This window comes from Uloborus diversus, chromosome 2, assembly GCF_026930045.1.
Source record: "Uloborus diversus isolate 005 chromosome 2, Udiv.v.3.1, whole genome shotgun sequence".
Classification (NCBI taxonomy): domain Eukaryota; kingdom Metazoa; phylum Arthropoda; class Arachnida; order Araneae; family Uloboridae; genus Uloborus; species Uloborus diversus.
The window spans coordinates 90,890,758-90,907,239 of record NC_072732.1 but is presented as its reverse complement, the minus strand read 5'-3'; the positions used below and the strand labels follow the sequence as shown (position 1 = coordinate 90,907,239).

Below are 16,482 nucleotides of genomic sequence, written 5' to 3'. Positions count from 1 at the left end.
ATAAAATTGAAGCACACTTTGCTTAGGAGTTTCGAAGACTTGTCTAATTATTTTCAAGGTTTGGTTGGTTAGAATGGGTTTTTGGTTCAAGAGCCCTTGTAGGCTATACTGCGCCAATTCTTTTCAGGGATTTTAGAACCTATCAATAATTTGCACTTTCCAGCCCATGAAATTGAGTAGTAGATTATACACTTGTACAGTATTGTTCAAACTTTGTAAGAAACGGCAATTTTAAGTTTAAAAGAAAAAATAAACTTTAATTTCCTATTCAAGTTGTGGCCATCACGAAACTTTCTTCTATATTTTTCTTCTTTTTTTTCTAATCCCTCCCCATGCTTGACGAGGAAGCAATATTCCCAACAAAAACAACATTACACATGCAAAAACTTGACGACCATCCCAATGTCTGAATTATTGCAAAAGCAAAGCAAAGAGCGAAAATTGAAAGTTATTTTAAAAGCCTTGCTCGAATTAATTACAAATATTTTATTTGTTAACGGACATAAGATGGCAACAGTTAAAATTTTTAAATCATTGAGATAATATTTCCGATCATTTTCATACAATTAAAATCACGAGAAATAAGCAGACGATAATCTATTACGATTTATCTTTCTTATTGTTGCATTAATAAAGCTATTTTTATTCGCTAAAAAATAATGATAATAAAAATAAATCAGCACCTCTTGGCGCGATTGGCGCCAAAATTGAACCAAAACCTGTTTACATATGGATTCACATACATTCCAAATTTCAACCAGAACGTAGCATTACTTCTTGACATACGGCACTCACAATGGAAAAAAAGAACGGGCGATTGCGCTGCCCCCTTTTTAGCTGTTGACACCAAAATAAAATCAGCTTTTATACCCACTAAGGGCTACTTGCCGATACATTTTTCTTTCATTCAATTAATTATTTCTTGAGATACAGCAGTCACAATTGACGACAAAAAACGTGCTATAGCTCAACCCCCGTTTGAGTTATTGACACCAAAATTGAATCAGCACCTGTTCCTGTTACTGGCAACACATGGACCAAATTTTGTTTGATTCCGCCAGTTACTTCCTGAGAAATAGCAATCACGCGTAACTCAAAAAACGTCCCGTTGCTCCACCCCCTTGGAGGAATTCGCGCCAAAAACCAATGGGCACAAGTTCACATAGGGGCACATATGTGTACTAAATTTCGTTCGATTTCATGCGGTAGTTTTTGCTGTAGAGCGGCCACAAAAAACTGGTCACACACAGACGTGACACACACACATACACACAGACAGACAGACATTTTCCAAAAATAGTCGAAATGGACTCAGCACACCTCAAAACGTTCGAATCCGTCAAAATTCGAAATTCGAAAATTTGCACGAATCCAATACTTTCTTCTATATATTAGACATAGAAGAAAGTAAAAATCAGCCCCCCATCGAGCGATTAGCGCCAAAATTGATACAACGCCTATTTACAAATAGATTCACTATTGTATATTGGCGAATTATTCCAAATTTCATCCAGAACGTAGCATTACTTCTTGAGATATGGCACTCACAATGAAAAAAAAGAACATTCGATTGCGCCACCCCCTTTTCAGCTTTTGACACCATAATAAAAGCAGCGCTTATACCCACTAAGGGCTACTTGCCGATAAATTTTTCTTTCATTCCGTTCATTATTTCTTGAGATACAGCAGTCACAATTGACGACAAAAAACGTTCTATAGCTCAACCCCCGTTTGAGTTATTGCCACCAAAATTGAATCAGCACCTGTTAATGTTAATGGCAACATATGGACCAAATTTTGTTTGATTCCGCCAGTTACTTCCTGAGGAATAGCAAGCACGCGTAACTCAAAAAACGTCCCATTGCTCCACCCTCCTTGGAGGAATTCGCGCCAAAAACCAATGGGCACAAGTTCACATAGGGGCACATATGTGTACCAAATTTCGTTCGATTTCATGCGGTAGTTTTTGCTGTAGAGCGGCCACAAAAAACTGGTCACACACAGACGTGACACACACACATACCTACACACACAGACAGACAGACTGTTTCCAAAAATAGTTGAAATGGACTCAGCACACCTCAGAACGTTCGAATCCGTCAAAATTCGAAATTCGAAAATTTGCACGAATCCAATACTTTCTTCTATATATTAGATATAGAAGAAAGTAAAAATCATGATTTTTTTGTTATAAGATTTTGGAAGATAAGTTGTTACTATATAAACTCCTCCCAAAACTGGGGAGCATTGTCCCCTTTGCCCCCACCCCCTATAAATCCACCCATGCTCTTCTGAACTATTCAAAAACGAAAAAATGATTTTTTTTTAATTTTTGGAAGATGTGTTGTTACTACATAAAGTCCTCTCAAAACTGGGGGGGCATTGCCCCCTCTGACCCCCCATAAATCCGCCCATGGTCAGCACCAAAAATTCACATCAAACATTTTTTCCCTTCAAACTGTGCTGCAAGATATTTGAGTCGATTTGGCATTTTGTCAGAAGAAAATTGGAGCATAGATAACGGCTAAAGTTAAAACTAGTTTCTATTTGTTTACCCAGAAAATGCGCGGTGTTTTCTTTAGTCTTAAAATGTGATGATTTGGTACATGAATATTGCATTTACCCACAAAAAAATAAGTCAATCATTTATAAATCATAATTTTTTTTCCATCAAAACTGTTACATAGGTTTTGTTCAAGCAGTCACATTTATCCAGAATCAAATTTTTGAAGGAATCATTAAGAGGACAGGACACGTGTGCCACTTGTGTTGTGCATACTATATTCTGAATATGCAGCCTGTTAACTTTCCTACAATTCAAATACTTTGAAAAACATAATTTATACACCTCGCTTGATTTCGAATTCAAGCAAAATGTTTCATTACCATAGATATCTTAAATTTCATTTAACTAAAATAGTTATTCATGGAGTAAAGTAATAACGTTTGTATTAATAGGGGAAGCAAGTTCAACAAGTGCAACTTGTCTAAACACGACTGGCCTCATTGCGGCTTGCACTTTATTTCTCATTGCACAACTCATTGTGCTGCTTGCATGGGCATTCATCTGGCATAAGAAGTTAAGAGCGAAGTCGATACGGAAAGAGAGCAGCAGAAGCATTGATATGATTTATAACAGTAGAAGTAAGTATAAATGCTCATTAAATTCTTATGTGTTAAAATTGAAAGTTTTATTATTATTAATGTAAATTTGTTATTATTATTTTGTGTATTTTTCAGTTCTGATTCGCATGTGCGTTTGAAACAAGTATCTTTTCATGCAATTGTTCAATGCAAACCCAAATATAACTTAGTCATTAACAAACAAACGTTACTTATAACATAAAAAGTCGTAAATATTTATATATGTGTTCTTTTTACTAAAAACTTAAAATGTGTCCAGAGTAGAGGTGTAAAATTTCCGGAAATTTCGAAGAGGTGAAAAAAAACGGTTTTTTGTTGGTTTTTCGGGGGAAAATTGGAAAAAAATGGAAAAATTGATTTTTTTATGAATAAAAATAGGGTTTCTTAATAGCTCTCTGTTTTTTGGAACATTTTTAGGGTTAAGGAATAAAACATATATGCAATCCACACATCTTCTTTTTCTGTTTGAGAGAAATACGCATAAATGTAAGTTTAATTAGAAAAAAAAACCTTTTTGTTCTCTATAACTGAAAGCTTTCTTGGTCAAACACCAGAAATTAGTCAAGCCGTTGTTCAACCAATAACATTTGGTAAGGTGTGTCTAATCATAGCAATTACATTTTTTATTTTAGATTGCTTTTGAAACTTGAAATATTAATTGTAATTTTTGATATTCAAACATGATTAATATTGTTTGAAAGAAAAATAAGTATGATTTTCCTTCCTTACAATATAACTTTACTGTCTGAAAATAAAAAGCTGTTGAGTTTTGATTTTTTCCAATCCAGTCTATGTCCAAATCAAAACTAAATCTGTAGTTTCAGTTTATTCATACGGACGTGCTAAGCACAGTGATAAAAGTAGTCATACCTACATTTTTGTACAAAACAGAGTTATAACCAAGTTTTTCTCTATTTCGTATTTTTCTTAATGAATAAAATGCTTTTAGGGTCATTTTATCAGGAACTTTTTTTTTTAATTTCGAAAAAAAAAAAAGACATCTGAATAAAATAACCGAACTTTAAACACAAAATCTCAGCTTGAGCTCAACTGCAGATTCCACTTTTGTGCCTAACATGGCAGTATACAGGGTGCGGCAAAAAAAAAAAGACAAAGATTGCATCATCGAATGGAAGTAAAGTGATTTCATTGTAATGTGTGTCTTACTTATTTTTGTTTCTCACTTTATTAGAAAATAATTTACAACATATCTCCTAGTTTATGTATTGTTGTACGGGTTTCTTACAATTTTAAGCAAAAAACCTGCTATTTTAAAGTTGTTCGATGGCCAGAAAGCGTACAAAAACGAACAGTGAACTTTTCAGTTAATTATCAGGTTATCCAAAAGTGAGTTCGTTCAATGAAATCCTTGGGTTTCCACGAGAGAAGTCGTTCGTAAGATGGCAATTTGTGCCCGATAGGTGCGACTAAGGGGAAAAACAGCTCAAAGTTTTACGAATTTCAAAAAGTTCAAACATTCGTATGACTCCCAAAATTCCAGAAACGTTTGAGACAGGCCGTGAGTCCACGCTGGAAGAGGGATACCTTTCACTGATTTACAGTGCAACCAGCTCATAACCCCCAGAACAATAGGATTTGTTCTATAGAAACTCCAAGCACCTTAGAAAATGTTAAACATCGCCAAAATCCAAAGTCAGGCTTTGCCTGTGATGGAATCAGAACAAGCGACAGAAAATCTCTGTTTTTGTGTGGATGAGGGTCATAAAAAGAATCAAAAAGTGAATCAGAAGGACATTTTAGAAGCTTCTGTGGACCTAATAAGAGCACTTCAGCACAGCAATGTAGACTGGACATTTCAATTTGACTCCACGCCAGTTCATACGGCCAAAAAAACAAGAGTGGTGCAAGGTGCGTTGTTTCTGACATGATATCATCTTTATATGCTCTACTCGCTAGACCTCAATCCCATTTATTACACTGCGTGGCCTGTTTTAGAGTCAAGGTCTACCCTGAACTACACGTAAGTTTGGATTCTCTACACCAATTGCTTAAACGGGAATAGGATTGATTAAAGGGCTTGCGGCCTTTGAATGAAAATTTCAATAAACAGTTGCACCTTTGCATTACTTCAAAAGGCGGCCAATTTGAAACCAATTAATTTATTGATTGCTAAAGGTCTTCTCATATTATTATTTTTTGTTTTGTTGATTTGGAAAGTTGCTTGCACGGTTGTTTTTGTCGCACCCTGTACATTTGGTTCGCACAGTCAGCAAAATCATAGTTCTGTGATTAAAATTATGCTTGTTTGTTTTATTAAGAAAGAAAATAAATTCTTCATATTGGTTTAATTTTTTTGCAAAAGTATTGAATATTTTTTATATATAAGCAAGTTATGTTATCATACAACAACTTGCATTATCAAAATTAGACAGTATTTTAACATATAAAGAGGGGTGGGGGAAGGAAATCGCATCAGAATTCAAGTATGACAAATTTCTAATCACTTTTGCTAAAAATTTCAATTGAAACTTCCTGAAGAGTTGAAAAAATTCATTTTTTCAATTTTTTCGAAGTTAAAATAAACCCCTAAGGAAAAAAATGTTTTTTTCCGAAATTTTCTGGGTTTTTTTTCCGACTGTTTTGCCCAGAGTGAAAAGGACAAAATTCAAATCTCAAATATTTACAACTTTTAACTAAATGTTAAACTTTTCTCATAAAAAAAAAATATTAATGAAAATTTTTTGCATAAACATAAACAGGTTTAAACTATTTTCACTTTGTGTACACAGTTTAAAAGAAGTAAACTGTACAATTGTTTTACTTTCAAATGTTGATTTTTAATAATATACTCTCTCTATGTCAAGTTCTTGTTTCCAAATAGCATATTTTTTCGATAATTGAAAAAAAAAAAAAAAAACGCGGTTTTGTTTGGTAAGATTTGTTATTGAACCTAAGGAAAGCATTTTTTTTTTCACTTATCTATGGATGATAATAACACTTAATTATGTGGTGTTAAAAAGTCCCGACCGTGTTGTTATTCTAAAAAAAAAATGCTGAGAAGAAATATCTAATAGAAACCAAGAAAAAAGAAGGTTAACATAATTTCCATTTTTTCGGATCTAAAAAAATGAAGTTTGATAAATAAGCATAACAAAATTCTTAGCATAGGAGGAGGGGGGGGGGGGATGGGGTCAGCTGATCCTTTGACCCTTCCCTGAATCCGCCGTTGAATGTTACTAAAAATGAAAACCATTATGCAATTTTTAACTCCCAAAAGTAATTCTGGTTATTTCAAAACACCTGATTTTTTATTGTAAAAATTTTGCTCATTTCATATTGTTTTTAGGTTTTATTTTGCACGGGAGCATTCTTTTTCAGTGCGCTCCTCATGACACAAATCACGTGGTCACAAGGCACACTGCAATTGGTTAAACTTGAGTAAAACACTCTCTTGGTTCAAAACTTACTTGTGACTAATTCATTTTGAAAAAAAAAAAAAAACACTAATTTCAGACTCTTCCTTTAATGCGATTGAACTTGGTTCGGAAAATCTACTAATTGTAAATATATTGTTAGACGTGTGCTGCTATCTTTTCCATCGAAAATTCAATTTCTGAAAAGTTTGATTCATCGCTTTTTGGACACAAGCTCTTTTCATGCATTTTGAAATAGAAACAATATCCATGCATTTTTTTAAAAAACGGGTTATCGTTTACGTTTTGTTAATTCTTTAAGAAAAACTAGGTGTAAAAGCAGAAAATGTCTCTTCATATGAGTGTGTGTAGTCAATTACTGGAGAAAAAAGCATCAATGCATTAATTTTATTTCAAGCTCATATCTTACAGGAATCATAATTCATCCACTTTCTAATTTATATATAGATAGATACCTTTTATATTTTTGCCTTATTGCAATCTTGACGTTAGAAAAAAAAAATAAAATTTAAAAAATAATAATAAAATTTGCAGTCATTCTTACATGCAATTGATAAACTATTTTTTGGGCTCGATGCGATATTTTTTTCTGTCAGTCTAACAATTATTTAACAAAAAATCGGCAAATGCACATAATTGTTAAAGCATATTTATTTTTTCTCATGCATGGAATTTATCTCTTTTTACAGGAGAAAGCGCAGCTGGTAACAGTATCGGAATCGACAATCCTTACAGATCAGACATCAGTCCATACGATACGGTTTATACTAATGCAGCTCAAAGTCAATGTCTACAAAGGCGATACTGAGTATCAAGAAGACTGAATAAGTATGTTATGTCTCTAATAAGCATCGAATTCAGTCTAGTAAATGGCAGTAGACGGCTCAGCACATGCACGCAAATAACTTTTGATCTGATAAGATACAAGCAGGATTGCATCCGCGTAAGCTGCGCTTTTGCCCGTTTAACTCATGAGTCGTGTGCTCATTGCGGCTAGTGGCTGGAGCTACGGAGTTGGGCATCTAGTATGCTACATCTCGTAAAAAATCGCTTGAAAAATTATAAAACGTTGGAGGAGTTGAGGTCAAATTATTCTGCTTTGTTCTAACACACATGTCCGTCGCATGTCCCAAATAATTCCTGTGGTTATTTTAAGTAGTGTTCGCTTTCTACCAGAAGGCAGTTGATGCCTCCCTCGTCACGTGGTATCCGATGATTCTATTTCCTGTTTTCGGCAAAAGGTATATTCTGATCATAGCCTTTTTTTTTTTTTGTAAAAGCAGCAGTTTTTAAAATGTAAGAATAACTAAAATGACAACAGACAAGTGAAGCAAGTGATGTAAAGAACACTAAGACTTCTTTGCACATTAAAACCCACGCCGAAGTTAAGGATGTCTGGTTTTTGTCTCCTTTCGAAGCGGTGGATTGCTTACCGATCACCCCCACGTAAAATGGAACTCTGCGTTCGAGGAGGTGTGGCGAAGTGTCTTCTCGTGAAAAACGGACAATAGTGTTGCTTGTCTGTTACCCCTGACAATTTTTCTACGCACCCGTTTCTAGTCACGGTCTGGTTGTACCCTAACCGATCGGCCCCTGCGTTGAAAATTAGATATTGTTTACTGGGATGAGGCATTTTCGACACTCTTTTGACACTAAGAATATCAGGATTTTGAATTCCGAAACGGAATGCCCCACGCGTCTACATCCAGTTACGAGGTGATCCAGCTATGAGGGTCAACGAAATGTTATGTCAGCCTAGTCGGAAAGTAGGGATCCCGGCTGGGAAAAGGAGCATCATGAATTTTAAAAGTTTTATGGGGTCAGAGGGGCTTGGAGACCAAATTGACAAAGGGCCCGCCTTGGCTCTCGTCGGCACTGCTACTAATATGGGCTCCAAGTCTTTAAGTTCCAGCCGAGTGGCCATAATCAGGTTAGAAAACCTTTCATATGAAACTTTTGAGTACAAATGAAAACCTTATCAATTTACAATCCGCTCATTTTGCACGTGACGAGATTACCGTCTGCATTTTTTCATATTACAATCCCATGACTTTTGTCGTGTGTTTGTTCGTGCGATTGGTAAGATTAACTGTTTATAATAAATCTATGGCATTCGAACGTAATTTTACTTACCTTTATTTTCACTGTTGAGATTAATGTGTTGCTTTTTTTTTGTTTTGCTAAATGTGAAATTTCAGCATTTAATTTTGTTTTGATACTGTTTTACACAATTTAAGAGTCAAGATTAAAACTTGTGCTTGTTAGTTTTTTTGCTAATTTAACATGAATGTGTTACTTACATGGATTCATTTTTTGCTTCTTTATTCTTTTCAGAGCCCCTCTCAGTGAAGTTGAATTTTGAAGTTTGTAAGAACTCTGAGGATCTTAACCCTAAATGACTCTTTTCACTGAAACATAAGAGATGAACTTCATATTCTTGCTCACACGGCACAGTTCCAAAGAGAATTAAAAAATAAAACAAACCTATTTATTAGAAGTTTGGGGTTGTTAGTGAGACAGAACCATAGAAAGGTGAAATTGTGGAACTGGGTGTTCGTCGATTTTTCTGTTGTCCAGCTTGTGTAATTTATTTATTTGTGAATGAACTTGTTTCTACAGTCTGGAAGATGGACCTCATCTTGAAGCCAGTTGTCAGTGTTGCCAACAATCGTTCTCTATTTTATTATTCACTGTTTTTAAGGTTTTTTTGAGTGGAAAAAATTCATTAATATTCGTTCATGTTTTATCATTTACGTTCATCCTAAACATGTCATTTTTTTACATACCTGTTGTGTATCATTCTTTCACACGAATTCTACACATAACAGGGTGCCCGAAAAGTCTTAGATACATTTAAAAAATTCATAGAAAACCAACAAATTGTCGTATAAATTTGCGGTTTGCATCATAATACTTCACAGATTCAAGAGTTCTTATGACATCGAAAAAAAAAAAGAAAGAAAAAGGGAAAAAAAGAAGAAGGAAAAAGGGAAATAGTTTCTGTTGACATGGAAAAACGCAAAAAGGAATAAAAATTACTAAACGAAGAATTACAAGCATATCATACACTGATACCCTGGCCGCGAAATGCCTTTTTTCTTCTTTTTTTTCCCCTTTTCATTTTTGAGCAATCACGATTACCTATTGTTCTCACTTGACTGTTTTGATGTCCTTTGATTTTATTTTCCCACCGCCACCCACTGCAACATCACCGTCAACCGGGACCTCACGATGCTTCTTCTATAGCGAAAGCCACCTCCAGGTTGCATCCATGTCCTACACACGCGCATGCATACACAACTACACATACACAAACACACAACTACCCACAGATTCATGCCTGCACACAGACACAAATGCCTACACACACATTCATACACACAACCACTCACACGTATGCCTGCACATATACACCTACACACACAATTACATACAGACACCTACACATGCACGCACACACACAGAATCAACTACCCACACATTCATGCCTGCACACAGACACAAACACATATGCCTAGACACACAGACACAAACACACATGCTTACACACAATACACATACCCCCACACACGCCTACATACACACACTCGTGATTGCAATAAATATAATTTGAATTCAAGATGTCAAAATTCAAATTAATTTTTTTTTTTCGATGTCATAAAAACTCTCGAACCTGTGAAGTATTATGGTGCTAACCGCAAATTCGTACGACAATTTGTTGGTTTTCTATGAATTTTTAAAATGTGTCAAGGACTTTTCCGACACCCTATACTATTGCTTCAGTTTGAAGTGTGGCCGAGAAAGATTTTTGGCATTTTAAACATTGGTAACAAAAATACCAACAGTTGTAATGAAACATTTTGTTGCAAAAGAACTAAACACTCCGAAAGTTTTTTCTCGTCTTAACTGCTAGCTAGTTGAGCTCAGATAAAGAAATGGCGAATGCACAGGATCAAGAGCAGTGTTTGTTGTGGTAATCCGGTAGAAAATCATCAACAACCGTGCAGTCAAATTTTCAATCATAATGAACCACCAAGTGTAACATTTAGTGAACCATTGTGGTACTTCTGATGGTCGCCATTTTCTTTTCAGAGCTAAGAATTTTTTTTTGAAGAATACTCGGTTTTATTTCACCTGTTAATATTTCTGCTATTAATGTACAAACTGGGAACACAAGTTGTATTAACGTAGTTCGTAGTACAGGGTGACCGAAAAGTCCTTGACACATTTTAAAAATTCTTTAAAAAGTTACAAATTGTAGTATGAATATGTGGTTCGCGTCAAAATGCTCTATAGGTTCAAGAATTGAACTGCTATTGACGGCTGTATCGCCACAGAAAGAAAAAGAAATGTAATGCTAGATAATTGACCATTTTATTTGTAAAGCAATACCTTCCATTACCAGAACTCATTGTGTGCACCGTTTGGGACATAAGATGAACTTGTGAACCGTTTAGATGTGGTTCGATCCAGATACGGGGCACACATTGAACTCTGGAAACGAAGGGTATTGCATTATGTTTAATAACATGATTAAAGTCTCACATGACGTTTCTTTTTCCTACTGTGACGATACAGTCTTTAATATTAATTACTGATAATTACTTTTTCTTTTTTCCTTTTTTTTACAATGCCATAAAAAAAGTCTTGAAACTGAAGTATTATGGCGCAAACCTCATATTCATACAACAATATGTTGCTTTTCTTTAAATTTTTAAAATATGTCAAGGACTTTTCGGACACCCTGTATATTTTTTAAATGTTTTGATCTCGTGTTTTTATGACGTTGTTTTTCAAGCTTCTACATACTAGTTACTTCCAAAATTTCTTCTTCATAGATTCAACTGATAAAGCTTTTCATTTCTTTTTTAAGCAAATCCTTTTAAATTGCAGGTAGGAAAAGTGAAAAAGGAAATACATAAGGCATTTAATTTGAAAAGAGATGCATTCGCAATAAATATTATCACTTACTGACAAATACAAACAAAATTTCAAAAGTATTTTATCAATTGCTTTTCATAGACATTTAATAACAAAGTATATTTATTCTCAAATTACAATGATTTCTCATAAACTTCTCTGTATAACAGTACAAAACCACTTAGGAAAATATATATTTGATTCTTTAAATTACGTAATAAGCAAAAATACTATTTACAAACAATAAACTTTGTCTAATTTAAAAATCATCTAAAACGCTCCAAAACTACGATTTTTATGAAGATTAAAAAGTGCCCTTAAAATTAATAAGAATACCCACTTTTTCTTTGACGGTATAACGTCATTCAATAATGCTTAGACAAAGTTTACTGTCTCTATATGAGGCCGTTCTGGTTGTAATAAACATATTATTTGGCAGCTAATGACAGTTTTTACTAAATTTCTGGGTTAGGAGAAAAATATATTTTCTAAATAAAGCAAAAAAGTACAGTAAAATCTCGTTTATTCGGCCCCCGTTTATCTGGATTTTCGGTTAATCTGTATCAAATTTGTAGAGTTAAAAAAATATATATAAATTATTTGCTTTTTATTTTGATTAAATTTTAAATTTATTAAAATAATTTTATTTATTTAACTCCAGCATAGATCGCGCAAAAATTTATAGCAATCTAACCAACATCAAAGCTCACTAGAAGCGTTAGTTCAACACCACTGCAGTTGAACTATAAATGATAGTTTAGTGAGCGTTTGCGCCTAACGATCCAATGCTATTTTGTTATAATAATGCATTGTTTTCGGCTGTAATTAAATATGGGTATTTAAAAATTTGTTTTACTTATTCAACTCGGATGATCCGAGTTGAGGCTGGCCTCAGTTAGCGCTGAAAAAAGAGGTTGTACTGTATAACATTTTCACTTATTCTTAAGTTTCATAAAATAAAAATAAACAAAAAAGAAAAATCAATTTCAGAGTTACTGTATACAAGGTTATCGGAAAATGTGGGATCAAATATTAAAAGGAGACTAATTTCAACATTAATCGTACAGAAACGGATGGTCACGAACGCAATGCTGACGCACTACAGGCGCAAAAAAAAAAAAAAAAAAAAAAAAAATCGGTAATTGACATTTGCGGCCTACAGCTGTGATACACGAGTCGCAATGACGATCCACTCTGACACGCTTTCGTCGATTGCTGCGTTGTCGCTGCGACGCGTGTATTACAGCTGTAAGCCGGGAATTCCAATAGCTGCTTCAAACTTTCTTTACAAAACGTAGTGTAAAGTCGTATTGTTGCATTAATTAATTTTTTCTAATGAAATGTTTCGCATTCGTCAGTTTTTGGCTTTGTGTGCATGTAGCGCATCAGCATTGTCTTTACGACCATCCATTCCGATATGATTCTTGGTTGCTGCCCCCCCCCCCCCCCCCCTCTTTAACTAGGTCTGGTATTTCCAATTTTTCCAGGAGGATGGATAAAGAGTAAACACTACATGCAAATTTTATCGAAAAACAACAAAAAACACACACCCACTTATTTGGATATGCAATGATTTCTCAAAGCCGGGAGGAGGGGGGTCAATTGCCCTTTTCTGACCAAGGGTATCCTGACCCCTGTAACGAATATGCCATTAACTTCCTGCAAAATTCGGCTACATATTTTCCGATCACCCTGTAGACGAAACCAAACAAATGTAGTTTAAAAATTCATAATTATATCTACTTCCATTATGATTTCTCCAGCACACAAAGAATTGCAGTTTTAACGATTGCATTCAGAAAAGAAACCGTTTTAAAACTAAGTATGACAGCTCATAGAAATTACAGGTGAAAAACATCATGGCATACACGAAATTGTAATTAAAAATTAATAGTAAAAATGGTGTTAAGATAAGATGCAAGAAGTATAAGAATAAAAATTATCATTTCAATGGAGAAAATGGAATGTATCTTAAACTTCATAGTTTATACATCACTTAAAATATAAGACCACAATAAAAACTAAAAACTACACAAACAAAGTAAAAATTTCATCTCTATTACATTCGACTAAGTGATGGAAATTTTGCTTTTTTTTTTAATTAATGAACGCTGTGTGTTCCCTAATTTAAATACGCTTTATTTAGTTACATTATAAGCATAATAAAGAAACGTTATACCACTTTTATTATTTAATAATTATGGGTAAATATTTTACAGTAGTCGAGACCGCATCATTTCCAGAAGAAATTACGGCTAAATAAAAGCTGCTTTCAGATATTTTTATTTAAAAAATTCTTTTTGCCAAAAAAATTAAATTTTCCCTTTTACACTCATGGATCTGCTTTTTGTACAACTAATGGGGGGGAGGGGAGGTATTGTAACTAAACAGATGCGCAAAACATATATAATACAGTTTTGCAAAACATAATTATCTCACTTTACCACTTGCACTGTTAGCTTTTTGAATATTATCTATTTCTCATACAAAATTAGAAGTTTTTATACACTATTTCTAGCGTTAAAATGTGATCAAAAAATAAGTTCATAAAATGACATTTTATCGTTCTTTTATTTCTAATATCTGTCTCCTTTTTTTTCATTTCAAAATCATCTCACCAAAAATAAATGAAAATGCGTAATTTCAAATTAAAAACAATTGGAAAAGACATACATTTTTAATCTAAATAAAGATAGGCCAAAAATAATGCGCTTATGGTTCTTATTTTTTTATTACGATGTCAAGTTACTAGAGTTACTATGTGCAAGAACAAATGGTTCGACTAAATTACGAGTAAAGGAGGGGGAAAACAGTGTAAGCATCCAGAAACAGGGCCTGATCCAGAAGTGTCTGTGCCTCAAAGGGCAATAACACCCCCCCTTACCGCCCCATAAAACAAAAACAAAATCCCTCTCAAATTCGCCTTAAATATCACCCCCCCCCCCCTGTTAGCAAATAGGAGTATATCTTGACCTATGAGCGTAACTGAGTAGAATACAAGAGATCTCTTGAAATCACAACCACTGTTTGTGCTGATAATAAGTCAAGATACACATAACACTGTGTCGAAATGATATTAAACATTTCATTCGGAAGGAGTCAAATACTGACATGCCTGTAGAACATCGGGTCTGTTAATTGGAATCATTCTGTCTCAATTTGGCTTCAAGATAAAAATTGAGAAGAACATCATAGAGTTGATTTCCAACCTCAAATTCAGAATTCATGACTTTTATTCAGTTCGAATGCCCAGAGGTGTGCACAGAAATTTTAGTGCCCGTCCCAAATGACTTTTACGGGCCCCCTTCATATTGTTTCCCCCCTACGTCCCTACATATATTTCACCCTTCATTTTAAAAATCTTGGGCCCCCTTCGGGCTCAGGCCACCAAGTGTCCCTCCCTCCTTGTGCTCCTGCGAGTACCCCAATTGTAATTCATGTTGAAAAGAAGTGGACATATAATTTCAGAGAAAAAAGAAGACTACGTTAACATTATTTCCAGGAATACAAATCACTATAAGCTACTGACATAAAACATTCAATATAAAACATATTGTTTTTCAATTCGTGAAAATTTGTAAATTTATATATATATATATATATATATATATATCATTATAAATATTTTAAAAACAATTATCTCTTACGACTAGTGTTTCACAAAAGGAACTACAATTACAATCTGAACAAAATCATATGTTAATAAAAAAATACCAAAGTAATAATAAAAGTTCAAGCTTTAGTCGTCTTCACTCAAATATTCTGAATTCGAAACTTTCTCTTGAGATCTGGGAAGGGAGTTACGCATGGACTCGAACTCCTCCAGTTGAGCCTTTAGAAACAAACAATGAGAAATTAAATAGATAAAAATTATTGAAAAAAATGTGCGTCGTAAAGACACATTATAAAGATGAAACTTTTATGTTTTCTTTTGTTTTACATTTTGACCTGCACTTTAACCGAATGTTTCCTCTCATTCCACGTTCTTGTTGTTTCCGCACCTGAAATTGTACATTTTATGAAATAATGCTCTAGATTTAATTCTAAACAATAATCGCAATCCACTTTTTAATTGTTGCAAAAAAAAAAAACAACGAAAGATAATGGTTAGTATAAAGTTAATTACGTTAATAAAAGTTAACAAACTTATTTCAAGGCTGAACTTAAGCAATGTGTATTACCGTTTTAAACTGACTTAACTTGAATCACAGAAATCTTTGAAAATCTGCATTTGTTGAAAAGTGTAAATTGTTCAAAATATACAAATTTCCTACGAAAAAAAAAAAAACAAAAAACGCTTCAATCTAATCCATTTGAAGCAAATGTACCAATTTATTGAAGATTCATATAAGGTTCAAATGATACCGTAGGTCATTTTTTTATTTAAACAAAAAATTGTTTAAATAAAAATACACACACACACATATATATATATATATATATGTATATATATATAATAAATAAATAAAACATAGTCGTGAGGTGTCATGGCCAAGTGTTTGCAAATAAAAAAAAAGGGTTATTCCATCAAAAGTTATTAGACAGAAAAGCGTTACCTTATTTTCAAATTTTCCATTTTTCAACATAAACTAAAATTACTAATTTATTGTCGGCTTAGCCCATTTTTTTGAAAGATGCTAAACCGTCTTTCATGCATTGAAAAAATTTTTTTAAACCAAAATTACACTATAGAAACTTAGTTTCGCATTATTAAAGTTTTGAAGGAGAGGGGGGGGGGGGGGTCCGATTTTTGGGATGGAAAACTCTTCCCATTTTACCACCCGTAAAACCCACCAATTGCAGAAACATATTTTCGCAGGAAAGCAGTATCGGAACGTTCTGGCGAATGTATATCAGGGAATCCAAAACGCTTCATGCATCTTCCCGTGAAACAATTTAAACCTAGACCATTGTCCCCCTAGTAAATCCCTTTAAATTCTTGAAGGTCATCATTTTTTCTCTTTGTTAATTTATAGCTGAATGAAATTTCACAGTCAGCTTTTATTCAGTGAAGCAATGTAGA

General features: G+C 33.8%; 2 protein-coding genes across 3 annotated transcripts in view; one reads left to right on the top strand and one right to left on the bottom strand.

The window, feature by feature from the left end:
* Positions 1 to 9,322, top strand: part of LOC129217167 (uncharacterized) — a 269,302-nt gene extending 259,980 nt beyond the window's left edge. For both annotated transcript variants that reach the window (XM_054851430.1, XM_054851429.1), the window contains 3 exons: positions 2,959 to 3,144; positions 7,229 to 7,367; positions 8,874 to 9,322. In XM_054851430.1, the coding sequence (XP_054707405.1) occupies positions 2,959 to 3,144; positions 7,229 to 7,347 (305 nt within the window). In that variant the 3' untranslated portion in view covers positions 7,348 to 7,367; positions 8,874 to 9,322. The remainder of the gene's footprint in view (positions 1 to 2,958; positions 3,145 to 7,228; positions 7,368 to 8,873) is intronic.
* Positions 9,323 to 15,192: 5,870 nt separating this feature from the next.
* Positions 15,193 to 16,482, bottom strand: part of LOC129216415 (TBC1 domain family member 2B-like) — a 377,979-nt gene continuing 376,689 nt past the window's right edge. Inside the window, exon 19 of the mRNA XM_054850629.1 lies at positions 15,193 to 15,291. Within this exon, the coding sequence (XP_054706604.1) occupies positions 15,199 to 15,291 (93 nt within the window). The 3' untranslated portion in view covers positions 15,193 to 15,198. The remainder of the gene's footprint in view (positions 15,292 to 16,482) is intronic.